Source organism: Archocentrus centrarchus, chromosome 9 (assembly GCF_007364275.1).
Source record: "Archocentrus centrarchus isolate MPI-CPG fArcCen1 chromosome 9, fArcCen1, whole genome shotgun sequence".
Taxonomy (NCBI): Eukaryota; Metazoa; Chordata; class Actinopteri; order Cichliformes; family Cichlidae; genus Archocentrus; species Archocentrus centrarchus.
Window position 1 is genome coordinate 27,577,637 of NC_044354.1, and position 12,190 is coordinate 27,589,826.

General features: G+C 40.1%; 1 protein-coding gene across 2 annotated transcripts in view; it reads left to right on the forward strand.

The window, feature by feature from the left end:
- Positions 1–1,119: 1,119 nt before the first annotated feature.
- Positions 1,120–12,190, forward strand: part of LOC115785939 (golgin subfamily A member 7-like) — a 30,137-nt gene continuing 19,066 nt past the window's right edge. For both annotated transcript variants that reach the window (XM_030737883.1, XM_030737884.1), the window contains exons 1-3: positions 1,120–1,159; positions 3,140–3,265; positions 9,024–9,176. In XM_030737883.1, coding sequence (XP_030593743.1) covers positions 1,151–1,159; positions 3,140–3,265; positions 9,024–9,176 — 288 coding nt within the window. In that variant the 5' untranslated portion in view covers positions 1,120–1,150. The remainder of the gene's footprint in view (positions 1,160–3,139; positions 3,266–9,023; positions 9,177–12,190) is intronic.

The window sequence follows — 12,190 nt, forward strand, 5'->3', positions numbered from 1 at the left end:
AGTTTTCAGAAAATCACCAACACCACTGGCTGAAATGGAGCCCCAAACCATGACAGAGCCTCCACTGTTTTTCAAATGGATGTAGACACTCATTGTTTCCTTTCCTGTTTCTTAAGAACATGACTTTCTGCTGCTGTAGATGGGTCTGACGCTTCTTCTTTCTTCTCCACTTGTCCAGCTTCCTCTGATTCTTTAAGCACACATTGTACATCATATTGAGATAATAGTGTCTGTCAAATCTTTATCATTTTTTGTAACTTTTCCTAAAGAAATGGGAATAAATTTTGTGTTTTTGTGACAGTCTGCTAGTAACAAAGTGCCTAAAGATGCTATTTAAGTTGTTTGTTGATGAACACACTGGTTCGTCCCTTGAGTTAGGTGAATGGGCAGGCGACCATGTATGCCTCGTGGCGGTGCAGATGGCGTAGGTTGGTGTCCCGACCTGTCGCCATTTACTGTGTGCCTTCCCCCATCTCTCTAGCTCCTGATTTCCTGTCTGTTTACACTGCTTACATCTGCAGGGTACATACACTCCAGAATTTAATGAAACAATAGTTGAGAGAATATTAATCAAGGTATCAAAGTAGAAGTGAGTATTCCCACTTGGCAGCTGCGTGAAATGCCTCTGGGCACTTATGTGGGCAGTTATTTTGAATTTTTACTTAATTTGAGTGGTCATTCAGGACAAATTGTAATGAAGTTTGTTGACTTTGCCCATTAAAACTATACTATACCACAATATGTGTTGCTGCTTTTTTTTTCCATAGAGTTCAGGTCAGGGTTCTTTGAGTGCCACATCTGACCCTGACAGAGATATAATCATCACTCTGCAGGTGGCTAAGGAGGTTAAGTCAGTTAAAGTGATGTGTTCAGATTCTCTAACTGAGGTCTGTGTGAATGAATACATTTGCTAAGAGGCCATTAAATAGCCTAGATTTGGGAAGAGTGTAACATCAAAGGTCTGTTAGTCACATAACAAGTAATTACAGGTACAAAGGCTTTTGTTTGAATATAAATCCTTATGAATTTTTGAACATTCAGAGCACCCTCCTTGATAATGTCCTGATTTCATACTCCGGGACAATAGGTGGCGGCATTCACCTGCATCCACCGTTAAAACCAAAGAAGGAAGAATTTAGTCTCGTTCACCATGGCAGAGGTAAGCTAACTGTGATTTTAAACCTTCATTTTCGCGTGTCTGTGGTGTGTGCACAATTTATTGTTGCGGAGTTTTCTGGGAGTGTGTTTAATGTAGAAAGAGAGGGAATGTGTAACGGTATTAGCTTGGCAGGTCACAGGCTGGTCGCTGACTGGCCAATGTTTACTTCTAGTAGCATTAGCTGCGGCGCCCCTAACAAGCTACCAGTGGAACGACGCACATATGCGGCAACTTTGCGTAACTTTAACCAGGAGCCGAGCTGCGTGTATCAGCTAAAGCTGGCTGGGTTTGATTCAGTTATAGGTGCTAAATGCTACATAGTGGCTCAGCGAAGGATGATAATATAAAGATGGTGACAGCAGTGTGTTGCCATCATCTTCCGGGAACACTATCTCGGTCCAAAGAAGGAAGACATGCCCAACAAAACAGCTCTAGCTCACATATTAGGACGAGCTTAACATGTTTGGTACAAGTAGCTTATACCAGTGAAAGCACTAGATAAAAGTTACATTACCATGTGTAATTGAGGCCATAAGTACTTAGACAGTTACTTTATTCTTCAGGCTCTGAGCTTTAGTACAGCAGATACCTTGGCGTCATGTATCTGCTGATACCGAGAACCGATCTGACACCGATGTCAAAGTAAAAGGCTGATATCTTCATTTTCAGGAAGACACTGACTGGGAGCAGTTCTTTTCTGTGAAAGCCAGGATTACACTGTGTTGCAGACAGCTGCAGATGTCAGTCAGCCCTGTTACACATTTCAGATCTGCTTGAAGTACCTCAAGGATGCGTAGCAGGATTGAGATTAATTCAATAAAAAAAATTGTAAAGATCTGTTTACATTATTTACTTAGTCAGTGTATGAGTAGTTACTGCTCATACGATGGTCTTTCCAAGTTCTAAGTCTCATAGTGCGTGAACTTCCGCGCGCACACACACACACACACCCACACACACACACACACACAGACACAGACACACTATGCCATGGGTAGAGTGGAGCTGAGTTAATAACAACACACTGAGACCATGTTGCTCTGTAAGGAAAATAAAAGCTTCCCAACAAGTGTTATATTGAATTTAACGAGCGAGAAAAAAGCTGATGAGGACAACATTGTCGCTGTAGGACACCAAGCATCTTATCTCCCATTTTACTCTATATACCAGTAAGAGACACACGGTAACATGCGGTAATTAATATATAATTAATTCTGTTAGCTAACCCAATGGCTGTTTCTGTGTAAGAAATAGAAACCAGCAGTACCGAGGCCCAGCAGGCCACCAGGCTTGTGAAACCCCTGCACATGTTCCAACTTTGCACAATTTTTTAGGTGGAGCTCCAGCTTTGCATTCTGCACACCTTGGACAACAGACATTAGCTGGTACTTTATTTTTCCACAATCAGATATTGAATGTTACAGTCAAATGTAACTTTTTAAAACTTAAGGTATATAATCAGAATAGCTGTTCACAGTCCTAGCAGGGGTAATCACAGAAAATGTTATAGAATAGGATTCAATTCTATAGTTTTTTCAGTATCAAGGCAAAATACAAATGTAAGAAATAAAAAACTGCAGTATTATATGAATAGTTATCTGTTTAAATTCAAATGCAGGCATGCTCAACTCAAAATGGCTTAAAAACTGCTCAAAAAAAAAAAATACAAATGTGTTTAGGCTCCAGCCCCACCGTGAACAGGATAAGCGGAACAGAATGGATGGATGGATGGATGGATGGATGGATGGATGGATGGATGTATGTATGTTTTTTTAAGTTGTTGAGAAATCCACATTTGGGCCTAAAAATATTCAGAATACTTCACAGACACAAATAAACCCCAAAAGATTGGTGGAAGAAGATGATGGATACCATTTATACAATTTATGAATTTATGCTGTTATGAACTGAACATGGTTGGTGTGAATTAAGTTCATTGTGGTTTGGCCATGTGTCAACTGTTACCTCGTCTTTCCACAGACTCACAGCTTGCAGGACATGAGGCAGCAGGCTGCCATCACTGCCAAAGTCTTCATTCAGAGAGATTACACTAATGGCACCATGTGCCAGTTCCAAACCAAGTTCCCCTCTGAGCTGGAGACCAGGGTAGGTCCCACTTCTCCACAGTGTTTCTAAGCATGACTTCAGCTGCTTAAATGGATGCCTTATGTTTCCATGACCTGTGTCATGTTTTGTGGATGAGTAGACACTCCCATTATAATTTTTATATTATTTTGAAATATTGCTAACAAAACACTGCTTAAACTGTGCATTTATTATAGCACATTATTATAGCTTAGCATTATAGCATCTATACCAGAGCGTGCAGAACCACTATTTTTGTCACTAGTAGCAAAAGAACACAGCTGGGAGGGGTATGAACATGGAACAGCAGCATTGTCAACAGCATCCTGCTGGATTTTGTCCTCATGTGAACCACAGTGGAGGTGGGCTAAGAGGAGGAGCAGGTTGCTGAGACTGAACAGGAACAGGCTGCACGCCACATTAAAGCCGGTGCCAGCACCAACAGTTCAGAGTTCGCAGGACAGAGAGCTGCACTTTTAAAAATGGTCATACCACATGAAGAGAGCAGCTTCACATCACTTAAACCGCTCACTGGTGGTTTATTGGCACTTCCCTCTGGACTGGGTGGTCTACCATGTTTTTCCTGTTCTCTCACACACACACACACACACACACACACACACACACACACACACACACACACACACACACACACACACACACACACACACACACACACACACACACACACACACACACATAGACACACGCAGACACTGAACAGCTGGACAAAGTAAAGACTGGATTTCCTCTGGGAAGTAAAAGCTTAAGTCTCCGTCATAAAAAAGATTTTCCCGCATATAGTTTTAATGATCTGCTGTAATTCTAGTTTATGAAATATGGAATATAAAACCAAACCATTTAGTGGCAATAATTTTTGGACAGTAATTTATGTTGTTCTTTGAAGAAGTTTGCTTTAAAAAAAAAAAGCCTCATGTTCTTTGAGCCAAAATTACTGCTTCAGTGTCTGATTTCATGTAGTTTTGCAGAAGTTTGCATGCTGTAACTTTTTCCTTCCTGCAAGCAGTTGTTATAGACTGTAGGATTTAATATTTACAGTAAGTAATGAAGAAATATTTTATTTGTATAGCATGTTTTTAATACCTACATTACAAAAACAGACATTATCAGTGGAAACAGTATACCACATTACTCAAGCACAGAAATGCTTTGTTTAAAAAAATATATAAATAAAAACAGTGAGTTTGCTGACCTGACATCCAGGGGGAGATGTTTTTGCTGCCTTTGACCCTCATTTTCTCTTTGTTGTGCAAGAGACCACTAGCAGGCTTTGTTCAGAGGAATTGAGGCATCTAGGAGGAACAAAAGGTTTACACAGTTTTGCTCCTCGAGGCGACTGTTTGTTGTGATTTGGCACTATATAAATAAAATTGAATTGAAATGAATTGAATTGATATAGTTGGGAGCAGGAACATTTAAAGCCTTCATGGTCACAGCATTGGTTGTTAAACACTCCAACTGTGACATCAGCACAGCCCCATAACCACTTGTACTGATGCTTGAGGTGTGATGGATTTGCTGCAGTCTTCTTGTGAATGATAGGTGTTCCCTCTCACAAGTAGAAGAATTCCAAACAGGAAGCAGTGCGATCGCAGTTTTTTTTTTGTTTGCAAGTCTTTTCCTGAATGTTACTTTTCAAGCTGTTGCTGCATCTGTAACCTGGGAATTTATGACCCCTGCATTATTTAACATCAAATTAGTTGGGATCTAGTGTAATGATAGAAGCAGTGTCATGTGAAAGAGAGATGAGGTCCTATTGACGTGTCCAAAGAAAGCCATTCTGTCCTTGTGCATCACTTTGTAGCTGACTGGTGGTCACTAATGGACATTTGAGGCTCTGGCTTTGTATTACCACCCTGTTGTACTGTATGTCAGTCAATCATTCACTCCCATTGGTAGCAGCTTTGTTGGTCTGCCTCAGAAGTGATTATAAAGTGGGTGTCTGATTTAACTCCGGAGACCCACCCACTGTCAGAAAAACATAATGCGGCACCATTAATTACTGGCTTACTGATCTTTGTTAAGCAGTACCACATAATGCTCATACATGTGTCTTTGCTGTGCTTACCTGCACTGGATACTTCCTACCATGAAATGTTATAGACTTGGATTGGAAGGTCTGCTTTGTTCTTTTGTAGACTGAGCAGCTGGCATACTATTATTTACAAGCCTGTTCTTGGTCTTCTCCCAACTTTCCAATCGACCTGCATCCTTCATAAAACCATGGCGAGTTACTGTCCTCATTCCCTAGACTTTTTTCCTTCAGTTTACCTCGAAAGCCTGTACTGAATTGGGTCAAACTGGAACTGTTAAATGCTTCCACTGCTTGGGATCGGCTGCAAAGTCAACTGAGTCTCAGGGTGTTGGTTGCACTAAATGAATCTGAGGCATTTTTAAACAACATTTAGGAAGTCACATCTGGCTAGTCATCGCACAATTGACCTCCAGTGACTGTGATGAATAAATATTCAGATGTTTCCTTTCTCCTTAGTTTTTAAGTTTATTATTCTGATGTTTCTGATGTTTTATTTATATGCATATACTCCTGTGTTTATCACTGTTTGTATTGTTATGTAACCTCTACTGATTGAGCTGCTGCCTGTCATGCCAGAATAGTCTTGCAAAAGAAATTTTCAATCTCAAGAGTCCTGTTTTTCTGTTTAAATAAATACAATTTTAAGAAAAAACAGGACACATGGAAAGCCCAGTGTGAGAAAGTTTGCCAGTTCAATCAATGTGAGGGTTGGGAAAGAGTAGAATTAGTGATGCTGGGTTCAGGACACATGGTAGATTTACGTGTTACATAGTCAGTATACCAGTTTAGGGCACTATAGACTCATAAAATCGTGTCTTTTCATGTCTGAGAAGTCTGATAGGCTTCATGTTGCTACCTAATCAATCCTGCATCCATGCCAGTCACCCAGCTTCATTTCACAATTGCACATAGCTGCACAGCAACATCACTCCACTTCTGTTTTGTATACAGCTGAACAGTTGGAAAAAAAAACCTGAACGGCTGGCAGAACACTGTGCTCATTTTGGTCAACCTCAGAGAACTCAAGGAAATGCCATGCAAGACCCCCCCAAAATTCTAGCATGCTAGTCTTTCTTTGGGGATCTGGTGAGTCTTCCCAAATGATGTACTGTACAAAATGCATGATCATCCCTCATTTCTTTATATTTTGCTTCCAAAGAGCCAGACATTCTTATAATTTTTTTAAAATGATCTTGAGCAATAGTTCCCGAGGCTTTCCAAAGATCTTTCAAAGTTCAAAGTTTGGACATCAGCTCGTACAAGGACTGGACTGAAAATGAGTGAAATATCTAATTTTCAGTCCAATCCTTGTACTGGACCACTTTCAGAGGAATGTTTTGTTTTTTTAAAGCCTTTTAACACTGATCTATGAATCACTCAATCATAAAAATGGCACCTAACTCAAGGGATGAAACAGTGTTTTGTCTACAAATAACAGACAACTTGGTAAAGAACCAATTTTAAATGCTGTTGTTAGGCATCTTTGTTACTGGCCTCCTGTTGCAAAATACATCCCATGTTCCCATGATATCTGAAAAATGCCAAAAATAAAATATTTTTTCAGCTATTAGGTGATTCCCTAAGAGCCATGAGCTGAAAACTGGCATATCTCAGCATGGTGTGCAGGAAAATAGGAAAAAAATCCAGCAAAGACCTGAGTGATGCTTCTGGCCCGTGAGTCGATCCATCTGCTGTTCGCTGAAGCCTCATCAGAATTGGTCTCAGTGGAAGGGTGGCTGTCAAGAAGCCATTCTTTAGGAAAAGAAATGGGGTGAAGTACTGAAGAAAAGACAAGAAAGCTTATGTAATAGAGTTCAGTCTGTATTGAAGGATAAAGGTGGTCATGCTAAATACTATTTTTTTCCAAGCTTGTAACAATTGTAAATATATAAAAAAAAAATGAAAGGTTGGCTTTGGTTGAAAGGCTTTTGCACAGTACTGTAGGTTTTCATCCGTTATGAAACGCTAAATGTAAATGATTAACTGTTGTACATGGTTCCCTACAACAGGCCATATTCAGGCTCATATAAGGCATGATGTTGAATATCATTAGTCAAACATTAGGATTGTGTTTGTTTGTGGATATGAGATTTTTGAAGTAAGCAGGTTGTGCATTCTTTCTGTTTAAGCAAAACCATCAGGTCTTTGATCAGAGCGCAGTGGACACGCAGTCTTGTGGTTTTTCCAGCTCTGCTTGTCTTCATTCTCTTTTCAGATCTCTTTCCTGTGCAGATGCTTATGGAAAATAGTGCCAAAGAACTGGGAAACTACTCAGACTTCTAAATGTATCTGGCAGCTCGCTTGCCAAACCATTCAAGAGCTTTTTCATTAATTGACTGTTACATTTAGCGACAGTTATAATTTAGCAACTGGATTTGTAAACCCTGTTCAGCTTGTGCTCTCATCTAACATCTCAAGAACAGTGATATGGAAAGATTGATGTTCTGAGAAGTGGGGTTTCAACCGCAGCCTCTGAATTGGTGAATTTCAAAAGGAACAAAAGGCTCTCATGGTTTTTCCTACATAGAGAAATTTTTTTGGCACCCCAAAACAACATGCAAAGTTATTCTTGTAGTTGCTCCAAAATAAAATTCTGAGCCTGTAAACAACCAGTTTGCCAAATGCCAGATTTCCTGGTGAGAAAATTGTAAATGTGGTCGTTGGAAGGCAGGATTGAAACTTAACTTTATAATTTGTAAATTAAATTGTAAAACTATTTTTTCCCTGTAACTCATGTTTAATTCTAACAGTGATGCTTTAAAAAAAAAAATCTGCCAAAGATGGAACACAGCTCATACAGTGAGCGGTGTTAGCATGTAGGACATGTGTTTAATATCTTTCCTAATGGACACAAATAACAGGGAAATGCATAGGTTTCAGAGTCATTGCAGGCAGGCTGACAGCAATTACTGTGGTGTGTAGTGACCACCAAAGGTCCATTCTGAGCCAGGAAAAACTCTGGCTCTGGTTGGTGAGTAACAAACATGCCTAAGACCGTTGATGTCTTGGAGCCTTTTGTTGGATACTTCAGAGGGCAGGAAAACATTGGAGGGTTTTCAGATCCTTCGGTGGATTTCAGATTTTCTTGTCTGGTCTGGTTTGATGCACCATCATTTCCCCATAGTATCACAGAACCCATTTGGATACCAACGTGTTACTAGTGTCAACGCCCCAGTGAAAAAGGCCTCTGAATCCAACCATTCACCACACTGTTGTCAGCCTTCCCTGTGGCAAGCCTACATTCAATGGATTCTCAAGATTCTTATATCTCAAAAAGCTGAGTGCAGGATACAGAAAAGCTGAGGTGCTATCTTATTCAGTTTGTTTGTGCCACTGGAGAAGAAGAAAAACCAAGACTCCTTACTGAATTGCCACTGTGTGTGTCCTGTTTTCACTGTCACTTACTAACTGGAAACATTCATGGAGCCACATGGCCAAGGTATCCTAATCATTTCAGAAGGTGTTTCCAAATGCAGGAAGGAAGCCCAGTATTCCCTTGATGTATGACCAGTCCAAGAAAATTCAGCTCCTCATTTATCTAGAAATGGAAAGAATGGGAGAAAACGATCTGGTGCTAAGAAGATTGTGTTTCCACTCAGATATCCTGAACACACTCGCACTACTAATCAAAGTTAGGCCTAAAAGTTTTTTGTTGTTGTTTTTTTTATTACCGGTAATTAATTTTTAAAAACCCTTTCACCTTTGTGTTTTCTTGTATTTCAGATTGACAAACAGCAGTTTGAGGAAACGGTGAGGGCGCTGAACAACTTGTACACTGAGGCGGAGAAGCTGGGAAGCCAGTCGTATATTGAAGGCTGTTTGGCCTGCCTCACAGCGTACACCGTCTTCCTGTGTATGGAGACGCACTATGAGAAGGTAAGACTTGTTATACCTGTGCAGACTGATAGTGAATACAGCTGGGTTTTGAAGCACCGTACAAAATAGGGTTGTGAAGTTTTAAGGCGCTTTTAGATTTGATGTTCTTTGGGGTTCTGACAATAAAAGGCTTCAGGTAGACATCTGTTACATGGTTACAGGCTGCAGGACTGCTGCAACACAGCCAACACACACACACACACACACACACACACACACACACACACACACACACACACACACACACACACACACACACACACACACACACAAAAATCTTCATACTTTTGTTTTATTCAAACATGCTTATGAATTGTGACAGTGTGAATGTGATTGGGTAGCATTGTTACACCTCAGACAGCGGAGAGCAAAGAGGCTACAAGCTCCTGCATCTGCTGCTGAACTAGAGCAGGAAGTGTTGTAATGAAACGTTGTGCCATAATAAAATAAAACTCTTTATTTTTTAAGATTCACAGTACAGTTTAGTCCAACAACAAAGAAGAATGTGTAAGGACTAGGGATGGCACGATACCACTTTTTTATGTCCGATACCGATACTGATATTTTACATTTGGATATAGGCCGATACCGATATAAATCCGATATTTAAAATTGATCCAGGCATTTAAAAATATTTAAAAAAAAAAAAAAAAAAAAGAAGTCAACAGTCTCTCACACAACAAAATCAAAGTCTTTTAGTTGTCCCACATACAAGACTAAGGACCAGGGCGGGCAGAGCTTTTTAGGCAGTGGCACCAAAGCTCTGGAACTGTTTACCACTCCAGCTCCATTTAGCTGACTCTGTGGCATCATTTAAAAAATAGTTGAAAACTTTTCTGTTTAACCAGGCTTTCTGGTTTCTGACTTTATTTTTATTCTTTTTCTTTTAATATGGTAATGTTATTATGTTTTTAACATAGTGTTTTCTGGGGGTGGGGAGGTGATATTTTGTTTTAATTATTGTACAGCGCTTTTCTGTCTGTGAAAAACACTATATAAATAAACTTTACTTACAACAATAACTATCACCTGAATCCTGTTGCTTCTGTGTGAGAAGGTGATGCTTATGGCATGTTGCAAATTTCATTAGGGCTGCAACTATTTTTTTAGCAATTGTGTATTCTATTTATATTGATTACCCAAGTAACTGGATAAGAAATACTTTTTTTCATATTAACAGTTCATCTGCATATTTTAACTTCTGTACTGCAGTTTTTTCCTGTGTGAAACAAACAGGGTGGATGGAGCAGCTACAAAGTTCTCTTTTCTTCACCTCCAGCTGTTTCCCAGTAAAGGTTTAATGGAGGTTACAGGGACGAAAAGGTTTCTTTTGGACACTAGAAAAACATTTCCTTCTGCTCCATCTGAGCGTGCCGGCTCCGCCTCTTTCCGCTTGTGCAGACAGACTGCACGTAAATCAGCTGACTGCTGCTGTTGCGTCATCAGTGTTCACGTGAAAAACTAGGGGCTGCGTAAGCGCAATCTTGTAATGCTTTATATTTACAAGCATTCTCCTAAATACGTTTCTACTGCAGGTCTATATTTAGTCACAAATCAGGGATTAAAGTATCAAAAATATTTTGACGGGGAAGGGGTTCTGGACGGTCACTAGTTATAATAGCTGCGCTCGCTAGCAGTATGTCCGGGAGCTGAAGTAGAGAAAAAAATAACAGCTGATTCTCAGCACAGCGAGCACAACACACAAACAAGGCAGAGAGCGGTGGAGGCGGAAAAACATGTCAGCGATGATCGTTCAGTGTCAAAGGGAATCCGTCGAAGCGACGGAGGATCTGAGGGGGTTGTTTTCTAACTCCTGATCCCCCACTCCATTCCAGTAGGTGGCGGTAATGCAGCTCTAAGCTGGTTTGGTCAACCGCAAACCCACAAGAAGAAGACGACTGAGCCCTGTAATGCAGCTAATGTGAGCGAAACGTTATTTAATGTATCGGATTACATTTTTTTATTTCTTTCCGATATCCGATCCAGTAATTTAGGCCAGTATCGGACCGATACCGATACTGACTATCGGATCGGCGCATCCCTAGTAAGGACATTATTATAGTTATTATATCCATGCTCTATAAGGCTGTGTGCAGTGCTGTGAGATGTAAAAATATATTCAGAAATAAATAATTGAAAAAGACAAAAAAATAATTACAGTACAATATTAAATATTAAGTAAAATAAACTGTATGCAAAGTATCTTCTCAGGGAAAGCTGCAGAAATGTCTGCATGTATCACAGAGCCATGGCTCAATGGCTGAAGGTCCTACACACATGAATGCGAGCTTGAAGCCATTTATAATTGTTAACCTGTTTGATGTGTAAGTGCTCACCAAAAATGATTTTTGAGGGATCAGAAATCGATTGCTCCTAAAAATTAAGGGAGCATTCTTTGTGTCCATATGGATGAGCCTCTTCTAATAACACTCATTTGCCTCAGTGTTTAGCTTCTCTCTGAATTGTATTGTGCTGCTGATCTTGTCACAGATCTTTTTTTTTTTTTTTTCCTTGTTACCTATAGGCTTTGTTTTGGTTTGGTGTGAACAACATGGTGGCAACTACCCAGAGTGCATTGCGATTCCTGAGCTCTGTATCAGTCAAAATCACAGACTGAGCTTTAGTCAAAACCAGTCAACCCTACAAACTAACCTACTCTTGGTCCCTTTTCTAACTCCACTCACATTTTCCAAAATTCACAAAAACAGCAACACAGGAAAATCACAGCAGTGATGGTGCAACATAACAAAAGATGGCATCTCTTTCCACTTATTTCCCAAGAATCAATTATACAAAAGTTCTCAGTTGTGTGAGGTAAATTTGTTCAAGTGTAGTCAGTTCAGGTTTGGCCGGTTGACTGAGTAAAGTTGACAAGATGCTGTCAGGAATTGTCAGGCTGGCGACAGACACTTGGACCGGGTAGCCAATTCGTGGTGTGTGGATCACTTTTGTGAGCTTTTGAAGCTTGTCATTCGTTAATTTGGTGTGGGTGTGTGTGTGGCATAGATCACCAT